The sequence below is a fragment of the Mytilus californianus genome, unplaced genomic scaffold (assembly GCF_021869535.1).
Source record: "Mytilus californianus isolate M0D057914Y unplaced genomic scaffold, xbMytCali1.0.p SCAF_12, whole genome shotgun sequence".
NCBI lineage: Eukaryota > Metazoa > Mollusca > Bivalvia > Mytilida > Mytilidae > Mytilus > Mytilus californianus.
In genome coordinates this window covers 37789566-37810527 of record NW_026262604.1, presented here as the reverse complement: position 1 = coordinate 37810527, position 20962 = coordinate 37789566, and the positions used below count along the sequence as shown (strand labels likewise).

Sequence of the window (20962 nt, the reverse complement as noted above, 5' to 3'; positions counted from 1 at the left end):
ACGCTCCCTAATTCTCCTATATCAGCCGGCTCATACGCTCCCTTATTCTCCTATATCAGCCGGCTCATACGCTACCGAATTCTCCTATATCACCCGGCTCATACGCTCCCTAATTCTCCTATATCACCTGGCTCATACGTTCCCTAATTCTCCTATATCAACCGGCTCATGTGCTCCCTAATTCTATCACAGCTTTGAGACATGAGTAGAACTTATCAGCAACGTCACAATGTGTGTGGAGCTGGTTTAAAGCTTTCTTTTGACAAACTAAAATTGTATAAGGAGTGGTTAAGGACCAGAAATTCAAAAAAATAAACAGATTATATGGTTTTCTGTATACAGATATCATACAGTATAGCTGCTTGAAACAAAGTGAAGCTTTTCGCTTGTGCTGCGATCACTCACCAAAATGTTTTACAGTGTGGCTTGTAGTTAATATCTTAAGATATCTATCTGTCATGTGTCTGTAGAAAACCAGAGAATTTATACATATCAGAACAAGAACATGTTGATGTGATATGAATATAAATTCTGCTTCGTACCAGGTGGAGACCCTGAGCACGATTTTAAACATGCTAGTTTACAAAGTAACAGTCTGCAGGAAGACATATCAAACTAACAATTCTAAGTTCAAGCTAACTTACTGTATAAAACCTTGTTTGTGTTGGGAACAAAAGGTTTCAATATAATTAAATTAAAGGAAAACAGGTTTGAGGTTTTTTACATCATTACTTCATGTCAAAGTTTCAAGATTTTCACCCAAAATATTTAGTTTTTGAGTGTCACCATGTAAAATGACAAACCATTTCCTGTTATAAATATAAAATTAATTTCTATAGGACACTAAACAGGATAGAATTTTTTGGCAAGCCTCATTATCTTATGAAGTGTACAAATTATTTTTTTATTCAAGGAAAATGTATGCTGAATCCGTATACTAGTTTGTAAATTCAGAAATTATTGCAATTTTTGAAGAAAAGAAAAATTTGAGATTAATTATTGTGATTTTAGGAAAATCTACATACAGCACAGATATATGCATCAGATATCAGAACGCGAGGTTTTATCATTGGGATACTTACCCAGTCGCATTTTTCGCATTAATAAAAACCTTGCAATAATTTCTGAATTCACAGTATATGAACCTCCCTGTGGTCTTCCAGTCTGAAGTTTTTAATCTGGGATTGGTATACAAAAAGAGAAGGAATGATTTTTTAACTTTTTAACATATAATATTTTTATCTGTAAAACTTCTAGTCTCTTGTTGAAAATCACTACAACAAACTGCATTCAAAAAGGCAATTTTTCATTATGTACTTAAATTTTCTTTCTTCCTTTTACCAATAGTAATTTTTTTACGGTGGGAAACTGTCAATGTTGACAGAAATCATGCACAACAAATGTCACTTTTGTTTACAATAATCATGATAATAAATAACAACATGTCAATAACAGTCACATCTCTCTCTGTTGTAAATTTCATAATAAATTGTCAATAGCTTATAAACCTGTGATTTACTGAGGTCTTATTGTACAGATTAGTGAACTTTTTTCATAATTTAAAGTGAAGATACAAAGGATTTGAGAATTGGAATAAACACGCTTACATTATCCCTTTTTTGAATCTACGGAGTCCGGACGCCAAATAAATATATTTTATGTTCCAAAAGATGTAAAAAATAAACATTATTCTTCCCTTAGTTTATTTATATTGTATTTACATTGTGTCATAGGTCAAATTTATTTGTTCAGTGTATGTTCAATGGTGTTAATATGTCCTTTGATTGAGTTAAGCTATTTCAGTTGATATTTTATAGTGTGTCTTTCTATGTTTTGATGTTACACTATTGTTTCAGAAAAAGGGTGAAGGTTTGGTACCATTAAAACGTTTAAACCCGCTGCATTTGTTTGCACCTGTCCTAAGTCAGGAATCTGATGTTCAGTAGTTGTCGTTTGTTGATGTGGTTCATAAGTGTTTCTTGTTTCTCGTTTTTTGTATAGATTAGACCGTTGGTTTTCCTGTTTGAATGGTATTACACTAGTTATTTTTTGGGGCCCTTTATAGCTTACTGTTCGGTGTGAGCCAAGGCTCCGTGTTGAAGACCGTACTGTGACCTATAATGGTTTACTTTTATAAATTTTGACTTGGATGGAGAGTTGTCTCATTGGCACTCATACCACATCTTCTTATATCTATCACATGACATTTAACCTTAAAGTGGAGATACAAAGGATTTGAAGATTTAAACCTGTAAAAAATTCTGATTTCGGACATCAAAATAATACGTTTTATATGTTCCAGCAAAATGATTTAAAAAGAAAAATCACTTGCAATGATATGTGTAACTTTTCAATACTATTATTACATAAAATATATTATTGTCTGTAAATGTTTCTAATCATATTGTTAGTGTATTGTATGCCCTCCTGCGGCCAAAACTTGGTGAATACAAACTCTGATCCTTCTTTGAGAATTGGAATAAATCCGTTCACATTATCCCTGTTCTGCATAAATTTACGGAATCCGGAAGGCAAATAAATACTTTTGGTGTTCCAAAAGATGTAAAAAGAAAAAAACACTTGAAATTTAATCTTAAAATTGAGAATGGAAATGGGGAATGTGTCAAAGAGACAACAACCCGACCATAGAACAGACAACAGCAGAAGGTCACCAACAGGTCTTCAATGCAGCGAGAAATTCCCGCACCCGGAGGCGTCCTTCAGCTGGCCTCTAAACAAATATAAATACTAGTTCAGTGATAATGAACGCCATACTAAACTCCAAATTGTACACAAGAAACTAAAATTAAAAATAATACAAGACTGACAAAGGCTAGAGGCTCCTGACTTGGGACAGGCGCAAAAATGCGGCAGGGTTAAACATGTTTATGAGATCTCAACCCTCCCCCTATACCTCTAGCCAATGTAGAAAAGTAAACGCATAACAATACGCACATTAAAATTCAGTTCAAGAGAAGTCCGAGTCTGATGTCAGAAGATGTAACCAAAGAAAATAAACAAAATGACAATAATACATAAATAACAACAGACTACTAGCAGTTAACTGACATGCCAGCTCCAGACTTCAATTAAACTGATTGAAAGATTATGTCTTCATCATATGAATATCAGGCACAATCCTTCCCGTTAGGGGTTTAGTATCATACCATCATAACATATATGTAGGGGTTTAGTATCATACCATCATAACATATATGAGAAGAACATAACCTGTGCCATGCCAACAACTGGTTTTTAAATAAATGTGTTTAGTGCCGATGCAAAGACCCTATAAGTGAATCAATATTAAGGCCAAAATATGCAATCTTTAATGACCTGACAACAGTATCATAACTATATCCCTTCTTAATAAGTCTATTTAAAGGTTTTGTTAGCTTCAGAGGTGAATACTGACATTTTTGTGCTTTATAAAGAATATTTCCATAAAAAATTGGATGTGAAATACCTGAACGTATAAGAAGTCTGCATGTTGAGCTATATTTACTATGATAAAATTTAGTAACTGTTTTGATTAGTTTGTGATATCGAAAACCCTGGTGTAATAATTTTTCAGTAATACATAAATTTCTCTCGTTAAAATCTAAAACATTGTTACATACACGAGCGAATCGTACAAGTTGAGATATATAAACACCGTAAGATGGTGACAAGGGGACGTCACCATCTAAAAATGGATAATTAACGATAGGAAATGAAAAATCATCTCTTTTATCATATATTTTAGTATTAAGCTTTCCGTTAATGATATAGATATCAAGATCGAGGAAAGGGCAGTGGTCATTGTTAGTATTAGCTTTATTTAAAGTAAGTTCAACAAGATAAATTTCCTTAGTATACATACTGAAGTCGTCATTATTGAGAGCCAAAATATCATCCAAATATCTAAAAGTATTATTAAATTTGTGTATCAGATGTTGTTTCGATGGGTCTTTGCTGATTTTTGTCATAAATTGTAACTCATAGCAATACAAAAAAAGGTCTGCAATAAGTGGTGCACAGTTAGTCCCCATTGGAATTCCGATAACCTGACGATATACGGAATATATAAGGATTTAAAATATAACTTTTAAAATCCACGCTGAAACAAATTTCCAATTATACAGGATATCTTTTTTAAATGTGTAATTATCAAAATTATGACATACGTGAAGGCATGAGTAGAGAAATAGGTTCCTTGTAGAAAATACTGAGGGAAAAAAAATATTGAACCCAAAATGTTGACCCTTCACTGGTGAATGGGATTCCTTCTTTTCAAGCTGATCAATTATCAAAAAGAAGTGGCATAAAAATTCTAGCAAGGTATTATTCTAAAAATCAACTTTCTACGTAACGTTTGGTGTCCATGGGAAAATACTAGTATTTTGCAATCTTTACCTGAATTATATATCTTCTCCAAAATAATGTTATAATAAAAACTCCAGTGACTACAACCTGCAAAGAGAAAGATGAACATAAAATTAATACTCCATTAACTACAACCTGCAAAGAGAAAGGAGAACACGAAATTAATACTCCATTAACTACAACCTGCAAAGAGAAAGGAGAACACAAAATTAATACTCCATTAACTACAACCTGCAAAGAGAAAGGAGAACACAAAATTAATACTCCATTAACTACAACCTGCAAAGAGAAAAGAGAACATATAATTAATACTCCAATGACTACAACTTGCAAAGAGAAAGTAGAACACAAAATTAATACTCCATTGACTACAACTTGCAAAGAGAAAGAAGAACACAAAATTAATACTCCATTGACTACAACGTGCAAAGAGAAAGGAGAATATATAATTAATACTCCACTTACTACAACCTGCAAATAGAAAGGAGAACATTAAATTACTACTCCACTTACTACAACCTACAAGAGAAAGGAGAACATACAATTAATACTCCAGTGAATATGCAACCTGAAAAATAACAGAGAACATAAAATAAATACTCCACTTACTACAACCATGACAACCTGCAAAGAGAAAATGGAACATAAAATTAATACTCCAGTGACTACAACCTGCAAAGAGAAAGGAGAACATAAAATTAATACCCCAGTGACTATGCAACATGAAAAAGAACAGAGACCATACAGTTAATACTCCAGTGACTACAACCCGCAAAGAGAGATTTAGTAACAACCTGCAAAGAGAAAGGAGAACATAAAATTATGCTCCAGTAACTACAATGTGCAAAGAGAAAGGAGAACATACAATTAATACTCAAGTAACTACAACCTGCAAAGAGAAAGGAGAACATACAATTAACTAATTACAAAGAGAAATGAGACCAGAAAATTTGTCATATATCATCAACTAAAAAAGAAGTAAATATATACAAAAGGATATCTCAAACAATAAAAGGGGGATTGAGGAAGTAGAGTTTAAAATTATGAAAATTACTAACCAACTCTTTTGACATGGTCATTGGGTTATTAATAGGTACATTGTGGCCAGGAGATGAAGATAATATTGAATAAGGAAACTCTTCATAAAAATTCCAATCCCAAACAGATCTCCTGACATATTTCCAAATCCTATTATTGTAAAAGTGCTCCTTAAAAAGATTGCTTAATGCTGACCATGCCTCTGTCGTTAACAAATGGTACAGACTTAAAACAGGCAGCAAAGGGGATTTGAGGAGTTCATCCAACCCCCCCCCCCCCCCCCCTCTTCTCCCATGAGAACAAAAGATACCATTATTATAAAAGTATAGAGATGTGGTACTAAATGTATGATTGCCAATGAGACAACTATAATCCACTAAGAGTTCAAATGACGAAGACTGTTAGAGTCTATATTTACATGGAAGTATGTCTATAAAATTTAGAGCATTACGATCCCAAGTAACCCTTCTCAGAGACATCTATTCTTGGCTTTGGGTGTGGACTTAATACCAGTAGAAAGTATTATATTCTCATTACATTTTGGGGCATTGCCACTGGAATTTATTTTTAACTAATGCATCAAATTCTGCATTGATGAGTAATATCAAATCTAAACTCAAGACAGCCATCAGGTTCAGTTCTATATAACATACAGCTTTTGTAAAATCATTGAATTTAGTTGAAAGTTTATTGACAGAATATTATCTCACTGCTGAAATTAAAGGAAACAGAAATGAAAAATAACAAAAGTTTGATGACTGATTTTTTTCTTTTGATGATACAACGGATCTGTGTATTCATGATATTTAGTCATTTTTTTTTATTATTTGGTATAAACTCAAATCGTGAAAGGAGTTGAATGTACAAAAAATTAGGTCAACCACAAATTGAAATATGACCTGTATTGACTGATTGGTGTTTTCTTTACACTGCTTCAGCAAAAAAGGGATTTATGGTGGCAAAATTTGACCTGTAACAATTCATTATAAATACAAATATTGACCAACGGTCAAATATATCTAAACTGATGAACATGATGAATAAAATTCTCTTTTTTATCAAATGCTTAAAAGTACAATTTTTCAAGGTTTTCAAAGGTCCAATTAGCTGCAATTAGGTCAAAAGTATGTCAGCTTAATGGAAACTGACAGGTATAACTGGCAACTGAACTGCTGACCGCACAGCCATACTCTGAATTCAGTTAAACAAAGATACATAGAAACATAGCAAATGTATTATACATGGATGCCTTGAGTCAAACATGACCTGACCTAGATGGTATGATCCTTAATTTTCTGATACTGACTGGGAAAAGATGTCCAACCAAATATAAATAAATAAAAGACAGCTCCTTCAAAAACTCCCCTCAAAACATCTGACAGTTAAAAATCTGTTTTAAAGGTTGTTGTATGGCGCATTAATAAGCAGCTTCTAAAGTGTACTAACTTAAAATATCTAACAGCTCAACTAATCCATTCAAAAGATCATTCATTTAAACGTAAATAATTATAAGATAAAACAAATCTATTTCATTTTTGTTTTACAACCTTTTTTGTATCCCCATTAACATTCTCTCAAGTGGACACACTCAATATCTAACAGCTCAATTAACTGGTAAGTAACTGCAAAATACCATCAAAATAAGAAAAAGAGAACATCTCTATTTCATTTTTGTTTTACAGGGTTTTTTATGCTCCATTAACATTCTCTAAAGTGGACAGACTCACTCATTTAACAGCTCTTCAAAACATCAGTCAATTAAACATTTTAAAAGCAAATAAGACAAAAAGAACATCTATTATTTCATTCTTGTTTTAAAAGTTTTTGTAAGCTGCATAAGATTCTTCTAATTACTCAATCAACTTTTTGCTACTTGTTAAGATAATAATTTTCCCATCATTTTTATCCTGATGACTTCATAAAAATCTGACATTCTCTTTTATTAAGAATAATGTTTTTCCTAGCTTTTGAGAAACTGTGAGAAACCACTTCAGCAAGAGGAACCACTTGGTGTTTTATTTCTTTCTTGTCTGGGAGTCCTTCAGAGTTGATGAACTTTTGTCAAACTTCAGAAAACATCATTATAACAAAATTACTTAAGGCCAAAAAAATATAAACTTATTTCCTGCCTTCTGGTAGAAGAAAAGTAGAGTATTTACGTAGGTAGGTAAAATAACTTGATTTTTGTTTAACATTATAATTAGGTAGAATAGAGAATGGAAACGGGGAAGTGTCAAAGAGACAACAACCCGAGCAGAAAACAGCCCATTAGACCACCAATGGGTCTTCAACACAGTGAGAAAATCCTGCACCCAGAGGTGGGCTTCAACTTGCCCTTAAAAAATAATGTATACTACAAGTAGTTCAGTGAAATGGACAATATGCTCTAGACTTTATTGGTGCTTAACAAAGAATTCAATAAAATGTGTTATGTTCAGGAGGAAAACATAGGGTAGGTAGGTAGAAAAGAAACAGATCTACATTGTTTTGGCCCAACTAAACATAATATGAGCTGCATCAGATAGAAGTGCATCTATAGACGGCGTGCATAAAGCTGAGTCCACAAACGTAACGTCTTCAAATTACTTCAATCATTTACGACGTCTGCATTTTTTCCACGAAAACAAATGTGTAACAAAAACACTGGACACTAATAGTTTATCACATAGCTAAAAACATAAACATTCAACATATTTCTTTTTTTTAACAACAAAGTGCAGCATATGCACATTCTGGAAATATAAATAAATATATGCTAAGAGCAGTGTAATGGAAATAATAAGCCACTATGTCGTGGACCCTTTTCAGAAAATAGCGTTAAAACGTCATTTCTTTAAATTGTAACATAAAAGCTGGACATTAAAAAAATTCAGGTGTTCAGCCTGGACTATCGAATCATTCATATTTTGCAGATTTTTTTAAACCTCTTGTTATGCACATTTGGAACATCAAGTTATTTTGAAATAAAAAATAGCAATTAAATATTTTTTCTTATCGATTCTTTCATTTTCGAATATTAATCCTTACAAATTACTACTTCTTACACATAACGAACTACATTCCAAACTCATCCACCATGGCCGTTTTTTTATTTTTTTGCGGTGAATTTCGTATGACGTCATTGTCCGAATCCGAAAAATTCTATCATACGAAAATGCGGGAAAATATGTTGAATTTGAATAAATTTTAGGTCAAAAACTCTATTTTATCCTTATTTAATGTTAAAAGTTTCACATATTTTTGCCGTTTTCTCTATGTTCGTTTCATACTTTATAGATTTAATTTTGATAACTTTATAAGTAATGTGGATTTTAATGGCTAGCATTCATCATTTTATCATAAAATAAAATGCTTCGCTGGGCGCAGCTTGATACGACCGCAGAGGTCGAACCCTGAACAGTTGGGGCAAGTATGGACACAACATTCAAGCTTGATACAGCTCTGAATTTGGATTGTGATTAAATATTTGACACAGCATAGGTTTCTGACACAGAAAGAATGTGGTCTAAGAAATTCAATTTTTTTAATTTACCTATTATGGTCCAATGTCCAAAATCAAAATACATGGTTAGATTCAGCATATCAAAGAACCCCATATATTCAATTTTTGTTGAAATCAAACAAAGTTTAATTTTGGACCCCAACTTGGACAAACTTGAAAACTGGTCCCATAATCAAAAATCTAAACACATGTTTAGATTCAGCAAATCAAAGTACCCGAAGAATTCAATTTTTGTTAAAATCAAACTAAGTTTAATTTTGGACCCTTTGGACCTTAATGTAGACAAATTTAAAAAACGGGACCCTAAATTAAAAATATAAAAACACAGTTAGATTTGGCATATCAAAGAACCCCAATAATTCAATTTTTGATGAAATCAAACAAAGTTTAATTTTGGACCCTTTTGACCTCAATATGAACCAATTTGATAGCGGGCCCACAAATAAAAAATCTAAATACATGGTAAGATTCAGCATATCAAAGAACCCCATATATTCAATTTTTGTTGAAATCAAACAAAGTTTAATTTTGGACCCCAATTTGGACCATCTTGAAAACTGGGCCAAAAATCTAAAATCTAAATACATGTTTAGATTCAGCATATCAAAGAACCCCATATATTCAATTTTTGTTGAAATCAAACAAAGTTTAATTTTGGACCCCAACTTGGACCAACTTGAAAACTGGGCCAAAAATCTAAAATCTACATACATGTTTAGATTCAGCATATCAAAGAACCCCAAAAATTCAATTTTTGTTAAAATCAAACTAAGTTTAATTTTGGACCCTTTGGACCTTAATGTAGACCAATTTAAAAAACAGGACCCAAAATTAAAAATCTAAATACACGGTTAGATTTGGCATATCAAAGAACCCCAATAATTCAATTTTTGATGAAATCAAACAAAGTTTAATTTTGGACCCTTTTGACCTCAATATGAACCAATTTGATAGCGGGCCCACAAATAAAAAATCTAAATACATGGTAAGATTCAGCATATCAAAGAACCCCATATATTCAATTTTTGTTGAAATCAAACAAAGTTTAATTTTGGACCCCAACTTGGACCAACTTGAAAACTGGGCCCATAATCAAAAATCTAAACACATGTTTAGATTCAGCATATCAAAGAACCCTAAGAATTCAATTTTTGTTAAAATCAAACTAAGTTTAATTTTGGACCCTTTGGACCTTAATGTAGACAAATTTAAAAAACGGGACCCAAAATTAAAAATCTAAATACACGGTTAGATTTGGCATATCAAAGAACCCCAATAATTCAATTTTTGATGAAATCAAACAAAGTTTAATTTTGGACCCTTTGGACCTCAATGTGGACCAATTTAAAAACGGGGCCCAAAATCCAAAAACTTAATACATGGTTAGATTCAGCATATTAAAGAACACCAAGAATTCAAGAATAAAACCCCATTGAAATTGATCAAGAAATAAGCAATTTATACGAAGTATCTTCTTTTGCACAATACTGTGCAATTGAATATTTCTTGCTATTGCGCAATACTGTACAATTGACAATTTCTTGCTATTGCGCAATATTGTGCTATTGGATATTTCTTGCTATTGCGCAATACTGTTAAATTGAAGATTTCTTGCTATTGCGCAATACTGTGCAATTGAAGATTTCTTGCTATTGTGCAATACTGTGCAATTGAAAATTTCTTGCTATTGCACAATACTTATTATATAATAATTTACACATCCTGTTTGGTGTGTATCTCCTACCATATCATTATTATTTGCTTTTAAATATAAATCAGAAATAACCAACTTAAAATGGAAAATTTTAAAAGAAAAAAAAAAGGAAAAAAAGAAAAAAAAAAAAAAAAAAAAATCCCCCCCCCCAAATTTTTTGAACCCCCTTATGATTCATCACCCCCAAACTCAATCCCAGCCTTCCCTTTGTGGTATGGTACCTTGCAGTACAATTTCAGAGAGATCCATACACTTGAACACAAGTTATTGTCTGGAAACTAGAAAAATGCTTATTTTTGGCCCCTTTTTGGCCCCCAATTCCTAAACGTTTCGGGCAATTACCCCCAAACTCAATTCCAGCTTTCCCTTTGTGATATGGAACCTTGTAGTACAATTTCAGAAATATCCAAACACTTACACACAAGTTATTGTCATGAAACTAGAAAAATGCTTGTTTTTTGCCCCTTTTTTGGCCCCTAATTCCTAAAATTTTGAGGCAATTACCCCCAAAATCAATTACAGCCTTCCCTTTGTGATATGGAACCTTGTGGTACAATGTCAGAGAGATCCATACACTTACACACAAGTTATTGTCTGAAAGTTACAAAAATGCTTATTTTTGGCCCCTTTTTGGCCCCTAATTCCTTAACTGTTGGTACCATAACCCCCAAAATCAATCCCAACCTTCCTTTTGTGGTATTGAACCTTATGGTGAAATTTCATGGAGATCCATTCACTTAAACTAAAGTTAGAGTGCGAAAACCAATGTGTCTTCGGACGACGCCGGACGACGACGACGACGACGACGACGACGACGACGACGACGACGCCAACGTCATACCAATATACGACCAAAAAATTTTTAATTTTTGCGGTCGTATAAAAACTTCCTATTCAAAAGATATTTTAAACACGGTTGTATAAAACTACTTTTAAAAGCGCCTTTTACAGTTGCCTTCAACTGTGTGCACGCCGTCATACATGTACATGTAAAAGACTAAATTGATTGATTTTGGAACATTCAAAAACAAAATAAAAGATGAATTTTGGTCTGTTTTGTAGGGGTTCTTATATCACCTCAAATTTCAAACAGTTACAGACTTTGCATAAGGTCGATTTCTATTCTACGCAGCTCATATATAATTTGAAATTTTTTTTGCATTATTCAAACAACAAGTATAGAAGTTTATCTGCTGCTGTTTCATTATAATAGACATATATTACCAACTAGACAAAAGTAAAGTTTAAAACACCAGTCATTTTTCCCTTCAGGTGTCTTTTTGGCTTTATTATGCTATCAGGTGTGCTGTTTTATTACGCTTTTTGAAGGAATATATCTCAATCTCTTTTCATTCATATATATGTATTGTTAGAAAATTCAAAATACTGAAAATATGTAAATTTGTTGATATTGTTAGGGGCGGGTTGATATGATGATTTCCAGTAAGACTAGATTTGGTATTTTTCACAGTTTTCAACTTTCAAATTTTTCTTGCCCATTGGATAAGTACACTGCAGCTTTTACTTGCCTAATGATGACTTTCAGACCTTTGGTGTTTTATTTCTTTCTTATCTGGGAGTCATTCAGAGTTGATGAACTTTTGTCAAACTTCAGAAAACATCTTCAAAACAAAATTACTTAAGGCCAAAAGAATGTATTCTCATCTTCTGCCTCCTGGTAGAAAAAAGAAGAGTTAAGGTAGGTAAAATATCTTGAACCTGATGATAAGGGACTTTCCGTATTGAATTTTCCTTTGAGTTCGGTATTTTTGTTATTTTACTTTTTATTTACCCGTCCCGGGCAATCAAACAGCTGTTAATGTTGAACCCTGTGTAAACCAAAGTAAAAAGGCAGAAGATAAACAAAATGATTGATATAATGTGAGAAAAATACATGGAGATAAACAACTATGTTTCTTTATTATACATGTATGACTCAGAGTATTGAATGCAGGAAGATGTGGGCAGAACCCATTTGTTCATTGTGGATAAGTTGAAAGAGCAACACTAACACAAGCTTCAGAGTACATGTAGAATGTACTTTTATATATCTTTATTCTCTTAATCCATGGAAGTATTGTGGTTATAAGTATTGTGATAAGTTTCATAACATTTGGTTGAGGCAAACTGAAGATAGAGAACTGACACGAAAAATTCAGCAATTTTTCCATTTGTAAAGGGGCATAACTCTAGAACCGTAAAAAAGATGCCACCATAATTCAAACTTGATCTGTGTTTTGTTGTAATAAGCATTGTGTATAAGTTTCATAATATTTGGTTAAGGCAAACTAAAGTTAGAGAACGGAAACGAAAAATTCAGCAATTTTTCCATTTGTAAAGGGGCATAACTCTAGAACGGTAAAAGTGACGCCACCCAAATTCAAACTTGACCTGTGTTTAGTGATAATAAGCATTGTGTATAAGTTTCATAACATTTGGTTGAGGCAAACTAAAGTTAGAGAACGGAAATCAATTTTGGGACGTACAGATGGACGTACGGACAGACGGACAAGGGTAAAACTTAATGCCCCTCTCCGCTACAGCAGGGGCATAAAAATAAATGGGGAATGTGTCCATGGGACACAGATGATGCCCCCACTTGCATATTATGTCATAAAAAGACAAATTATAACTCAAGAAATGTAAAAGTGACACTACCCAAATTTGTACTTGATCTATTTTGTGGTAATTAGCATTGTGTATAAGTTTCATAACATTTAGCAGAGACAAATTTAAGTGAGAGAACCGAAAAGAAAAATTCAGCAATTTTTTCAAGTGTAAAGGGGCATAACTCTAGAACGGTTAAAGTGACGCCACCAAAATTCGAACTTGATCTATGCTTTTTGGTAATTAGCATTGTGCATAAGTTTCATAACATTTGGTTGAGGCAAACTAAAGAAAGAGAACAGAAACGAATATTTTAGCAATTTTTCCATTTGTAAAGGGGCATAACTCTAGAAGGATAAAAGTGACATCACCAAAATTCAAACTTGATCTGTGTTTTGTGGTAGTTAGCATTGTGTATAAGTTTCATAACATTTGGTTGAGCCAAACTTAAGTTAATGAACGGAAATGAAAAATTCAGCAATTTTCCAGTTGTAAAGGGGCATAACTCTTAAATGATAAAAGTCACGCTACTAAATTCAAACTTGATCTGTGTTTTGTGGTAATAAGCATTGTGTATAAGTTTCATAATAACATTTAGTTGAGGCAAACTAAAGTTAGAGAACGGAAACCAATTTTGGGACGTACATACGTCATGTACGTACAGACACACAAGGGTAAAACTCAATGCCCCCTCGGCTATGGCAGGGGCATAAAAATAACATTAACATGGTCATTTACTATGATATTTTCTATCAGTTGCAGGATGTTTATCTAATTTAAATTGAAATGTTGTATGCTTTTTTTTTCCTTTTTATTTACAATACATTTTCAACATGACTTTTCGTTTTGAAATTTCCTTGGAGTTAGGTATTTTTGCTATTTCACTTTTTTCTAATTTTCCAAAATTTTATCTTTTTGTTCATATACCGTAGGGCAAAATCAGTTTAATTGCAGCTTTAATTATGGCAAACTAAATGTCTTTTAAAACTCCTTTAAAGTTTCCAAAAATTAATGCAACACATACATTTTGACATACAAATTATAAAGAAACAAGATTCCAGAGTTATGTGAAATATTTAAGGAAAACACACACAACACCAAGAAAGCTAAAACATGACAGATGTTCACAATTTACCATTAACTAGTGAGGTCAAAATAAATTCATTTCACTTCAGTAATTTGAATACCTTTACTTTAAGCTTTGATAACATACAAATTATCATCATTATAGAACACTATTTACATTTCAAACTAAAGGAAATATAACCACAAAACCTAAAAGTTCTTTAAATTCACCAATATTTATAAATTTTAAAAAGTCATTAACACAGCTATTAAAGGGCTTAATAACACTTAACAAGTTTAACTTTATTGTACTAGTTCACGTTGCCTGAGGTACGTTTCAACGCTTGGTTGGTTTGACGAACTGATGCTCCTCGCGTGGTTACATTTTTTAGTTTATTTCATCATAAAATGAATGGAAAGTATAAACCTTTTATCATGATTTATAGTCTGTTTTACAAAAATTAAATTTATTTCCACTAAAAAATATTAAAATTATCCATAAGATATCTATGACTAACATTTATCATACATAAATTCATAATTCTAACTGCAATTCTGACAACATTTCATTTCTCTTTTATGTACGAAGTATACATGTTTTTATCAATGGGAGGTAACTCCATATTTTTCTTAACTCTTACTCTAAACAAAATTAACATGATTAAGGAATCCAAGTTTCCTTAGGTTAAAGCTGTAGCAGTAAGGTCATTGTTAACAGCTTTAGTGCAATAAATTTATAATCAAGTATTCAAGTGTTAAAAAAAAAAAAAAAAAGGAATCCAAGTTTCTTGTTGCTATAAAAAGATTGCAAATTACTTAAATTTCTCGTACTCATCCTCAACTTCTATATACAATGAATGTAAAAGAAGTTTTAAGGTAATCATGCACAGTTTAGAGAAACTTCAGACATTCATCTTGAAACTGTATATTTTGAAGAAAAAAAAAGATTCTAAATTATGGACATGATAGATGACCAGTTACACAGTTCATGAACGATGAAAAAGAAGGTATGATATATTCTAGTGTAGTCTTTTTTTTTCTTTTACTCATAGTTTTATCTGTCAATGACTGACATCAACATTCATGACATTGACATTGAACTTTAGTTAAATTAGGACTTTTGGCAAAAATGTTTGGACTTTATTTATTTGTTTATTGTTTTGGCATCATTGTTATTATCTAGACCTGTTGTTATAAAAAATGCTAAAATTTGCTGCTCGCTTTATAGTTTTGCCTGCCATCGCTTTGAGTTTTGTGAAAAACTGACCCCCTGTCCCTTGGGTTGTGCTTGTTTAATTGTCCCCCTTTAACTCTGTGTGCACTTGCCCTTGGTGACAGATACCATTGATGATGAACTGTTAGTCCCTGAGGTTATCATCAGCTCAGCTGATACGGACATGCTTAATAACCAACTTTTTGTTAATTCTCTATTTATAAATAAATCATTAAGAAACTTATTTAAGGCTCCAACTCTCTCAAGCACAGTTAACATTAGAAGACCTTAGCTGTGACCATTTTGGTCAATTAGGTCTTTATGTGTTTTGATCTAATTATTGAACCCTTGCATAGCTCACTTAGAGCCTTCCTGATGATAGTAAATGCAGAAAAGCACCTCCGAGACACACTAAATTAATGATAGTTTTCTTTTGTTTTACATTTGAATAAAAAGGAGATGTAGGCGTACTAGGGCAATCAAACTGCAAAAACAACTAAAGGAACTAGAGACCAGCCTACCTTCTTCACAAATAAACTACCTGTCTATACAATATGTCAAGTATTCCAGACCACCTGAAATCACCACAAGTTTTTGGTGGGGTTTCTGTTGCTCAGTCTTTAGTTTTCTATGTTGTGTTTTGTGTACTATTGTTTGTCTGTTGGTCTTTTTTCTTATTAAGCCATGGTTTTGTCAGTTTATTTTTGACTTATGAGTTTGAATGTCCCTCTGGTATCTTTCACCTCTCTTTTCTAAGTTGTTTAGAGACTATATAGCCACTATAAACATATAAAAGTTGTGAATTAATTTACAAATAGAAACAATCAAAGATCTGCCATTCACACCAAACTCTTCAAATAAAGAATTTGAACATTGATATATAGAACAATATTGCAACAACTACTGATGACTTCCCAACTTCATATGGATACATGAAAATGTGGCAGAGTTAACATCTTAAACCAGGCACATATTGTATGTCTCAAGTCTGGAGCCTGTTTATAATGTTTTGTCATAAATCATGCCATTTGTTTTCTTGTTTGATTTGTTTCACATTTTGTCATACATGTCCCAGGCCTCTGTTTATTATACAATATGACCGGTATTGCATATTTTTGGCAAGGTTAAACTATTCTTTTGAGATCTCAACCCTCACTTTTTTAAATCTTGATCAGTAGCAGTGGCTGAACCAGGATAGGGCTTAGAGGGCTTAAGCCCCCCCCCCTCTTTGATTGCCAAATACTTTTTTTAAAATCTCATGCTTCTCAAGATTTATATGATTTTTTAGCATAATAATCATCCCAAAAAAATATCGACACAGTTTCTATTACATTTTCTGCAATTAATAGTAACATTCCCCGGGCCCCTTTTTTGAAAAATCCTGGATAAGCCCCTGAGTTAACTTACTTCTTTTCTTTTCTAAATACAAGTGAACTGAAACAGACTATACAAATCACATTACTGGAGACTGTTGGGTATAGGGGAAATTGCTCTTTATACAAAGTGTAAAGGTATTCTTAATTCTCAATAAATCAAACAATTGAACACAATACAGATTTCTATAGGTTCCCTTATAAAGTATAAATTATGGAAATGGCTCATTGTGAAACTTTTAAAGGTTGAACTTTTCATCTTGTAACTGTTGTAAAGATCCCACAAAGATGTTTCACTTCAATTTATTTCTAGTTAATTGATTCAAACTGTAAGTTTTCCTTTAAAAATTTTACAATTTTTATCACAAAGCATCTTTAAAAATGATCATTAAACATGTTAAAGGAAAAAATCGATCAGGCTTTCAGCAAAAATTTTCACACTAAGATGATTTTTTTCAAAATGGACTACCTATAAATAATTGGGTTTCTTTTTAAATGCAACCCATAATGCCAAACAAAAAGTATTTGCTTTAAGGACTTTTCTTAATGACAAAATATAATATAGAGTATAAAGGTAGGATTTTTTTAATTGTTTTGATTGTTTTTTTTCCCTTCCTTGATAAATTTGGTCAGAAAATAAAAGTGCCAATAAAAACTTTAATTCAGGCATTTTGAGGCACAAAAATAGGATAAGAAGGGAACACTTTTATTTTTATTTTGGCCCTACATGTAAAGTTCTGCCTATTGTTGGAGACTATATTTTGACCTCTGGATGTCTTTATTCAATTGTGACAATGGGCTGCTTGGTTGCTGTCTAATTGAGTACACCTCATATTTCTTTTTATTTACATCCAATTAAGCTTTTTTGTTATCCCAGGACCTTTCATAAGATTACCAAAAGTTATGCTTACTGTTGTAATCTGTATGGTACCTTTCAGAAGCTGTTGTAGGCTGTATGGTGCCTTTAAGTAGCTGTTGTAGGCTGTATGGTGCCTTTAAGTAACTGCTGTAGGCTGTATGGTGCCTTTAAGTAGCTGTTGAAGGCTGTATGGTGCCTTTAAGTAACTGTTGTAGGCTGTATGGTTCCTTTAAGTAATTGTTGTAGGATGTATGGTGCCTTTAAGTAACTGTTGAAGGCTGTATGGTGCCTTTAAGTAACTGTTGTAGGCTGTATGGTGCCTTTAAGTAACTGTTGTAGGCTGTATGGTGCCTATAAGTAGCTCGTTGTTTCCTTGTCCTCTGGGTTTAAGTGGATAGGTGTCCCACTGACAATCATACCACATCTCCTTAGGCCTTAGAAAATATAGTTCTGGTTCTTACATTTTCCAATATAGTCTATGTTAAAAACTTTTCAAAAATATTTTCTTCACCTTCTCTATTTTTTCTGCCAGGAGGCAAGCAACAAATGTTTATTGAACTTGCCTTTATGATATACAAGACTTAAATTCCACTGAAACAAGACATGCAAACTCCCCCCACCACCAATAATAGAGATTTCTGGGTCTTGATTCTTACTTTAAAAGTTTATCTAGATAATAACTTCCCAACATATACATGACATATATACCATGTTTACATGATTAACAAAATTGAAGATTGATTGATCATGCTTATATCAAAAATATATATAGGTAATTTGCATAATTTACTGTATATCTATATATCTAATAAGTCAAGGTCCATTAACTTTTTTCGGAACTCCGGTACTCTAGACTTCAATGCAACAATTATACGACTATTACATGTATTATCAGTGATTCAGATGTTAAACATTTTTTTTACTGTAAAGATTTTTATATAAAATAAAATTACTTTAGATATCCTAAAATACAACGCCCTGTGGTGAATTTGTTAGTCTTATTTAGACACATTCAGGATATATTCACACAGAAAACTATTTGGTTCAAGATGAATATATTTTGAAAGGTTCCATACACAATATGCACAACTAATTCTCTTGTACATTTGTACTTTTGAACTAAAGAGAGGTTCAATTACCATTGAATCAAATAATGAAAGCTCAGCTCCATAAAAATTGAAATGTCTGACATATGTTGGTACCATGTCAGTCCAAATGTCTGACATATGTTGATACCATGTCAGTCCAAATGTCTGACATATGTTGATACCATGCGAGAGTCCAAATGTCTGACATATGTTGATACCATGTCAGTCCAAATATCTGACATATGTTGGTACCATGTCAGTCCAAATGTCTGACATATGTTGATACCATGCGAGAGTCCAAATGTCTGACATATGTTGATACCATGTCAGTCCAAATATCTGACATATGTGGATACCATGTCAGTCCAAATGTCTGTCCAATTGAGTGATTTTTTCAAGAATTGGATTGGTGAAAATGCATTTCGGACTGACAAATTTTCAGACTACCAGAATGTCAGTCCTAATGCCCAGTAAGACTACGTTTTTTTCCAAAGTCTGGAAAAGTCCCAAGACCATTTGAAAATTCAAGTGAGAGTCCTTAAAAGAAAGTCAAAGGTCCTGTATTAAATGATTAAGCATCAGTATATTGAGAATGAGAGGTCTTTTGACATTTATAATCTAAACAAAAAAGAGTCCTCCCAGAAAAAAACAGGTTGAAGACCTCAGACCAACACATAGTTGATCCCCTGTACATTTTTAACCTATTTTTTCAGTTGCCATATAACAGACCTGTCACCTCTCTCCTAAAAACACCATAAACAATGCAAATCAAATGTAAATTTCACCTCATTATTTCCCTGGTCAAAGGACATCAGATACTGATCCTAATCATCATCCCTGTACTTTGTCATATTACAGAGGATAAAATAAAGATAAAATTACATTCTCATGAAGTTGTAATAAAAAGTAACATGATGACTCAAGACCTAGCACCTGTCATGGTAACATCTGGTTTTTGTTAAAAGTTAACTACTGTAAAATCAAAACTTCAGGCATATCTATACATAAGTAAATACTTTAAGCTTTATGGTATTCCTAAATTATTCTATGCATTCAATTGATGGCCACTAAACTGGTTTCCATGAAATTTTAGATCAAAAATAAAAAGAAGATAGTGTCTGAGGTCACAAAGGCCCCCGTTCAAGCTTTCATGCAATTTTCCAAGTCAACAAGCATTCTGAGAGTATTGCATGGCAATACATAGTCCCCTACTGGATAAAAATTCATTATACTGGAACAAAATGCTAAATTGTTCTATAACTTGTCATGGTGTAAACAAAAAGAAAATATCAAGTCAATATCTTCAAGCATGACTAAAAACAGAGTGGTAAACTGAATATATGAGTGAATTTTTCAAGTCCAAGGACCATAACTCTGCACAAAATTGTCAGACCGAAACAAAAATTTGAACTTGATCTGTAACTTGTCATGTTAAAACTATATACCAATTATCAATCAATATCTTCAAGCATGATGAAAAAAAGTGTGGAAAACACTCTAACATTAGATGTGATGTAATACAATGTATATTTATTTTCAAGTTATAATCAAATATAATTAATAGTTCCAAATATTTTTTCTTTCATTTGTGACAAACTACCGCAATATAGATTTGTAACTTATCTATAAAATGTCAACAACTTTTATCTATACACAGTGTAATGTAATGAAATATATACCTTAAAAAATATGGATTATTATCTAATTAAAAGATTTCACTTCATAATTTTTTTTGATGTATATAGCATTCAGAAATTTAGTTTATACAAAATAAAAAACACTTCAAACAATTAACCAAAGAATGTCTTTAAAAAAATGAGTTATCTCTCTTTGTACATAAATATGGTTTAACATACAAAATGTAGTACTCTAACATTAGATATGGACCATGATAACTCTGGACTAAATCATCAGACCAGAACAAAATTTGAACTTGATCTATAACTTGTCATGATAAAACTAAATACCAAATATCAAATCAATATCTTCAAGAACGAAGAACAAAAGTGTGGAAAGCTGATTTGCCGGACAGACAGACTCACGGAGTGCAAACCAAAAGTCCCCTTCGACTTCGTCGGTAGGGGACTAAAAAGGGGCATAACTCTAGAATGGTAAATGACTAACTGCTCAAATTCAAA

At 32.4% G+C, this 20962-nt stretch overlaps 1 protein-coding gene across 1 annotated transcript in view; it reads right to left on the bottom strand.

Moving 5' to 3' along the window:
• Window positions 1-20962, bottom strand: part of LOC127721055 (uncharacterized) — a 39121-nt gene that overhangs the window by 11320 nt on the left and 6839 nt on the right. Inside the window, exon 3 of the mRNA XM_052227737.1 lies at window positions 4396-4452. Within this exon, the coding sequence (XP_052083697.1) occupies window positions 4396-4452 (57 nt within the window). The remainder of the gene's footprint in view (window positions 1-4395; window positions 4453-20962) is intronic.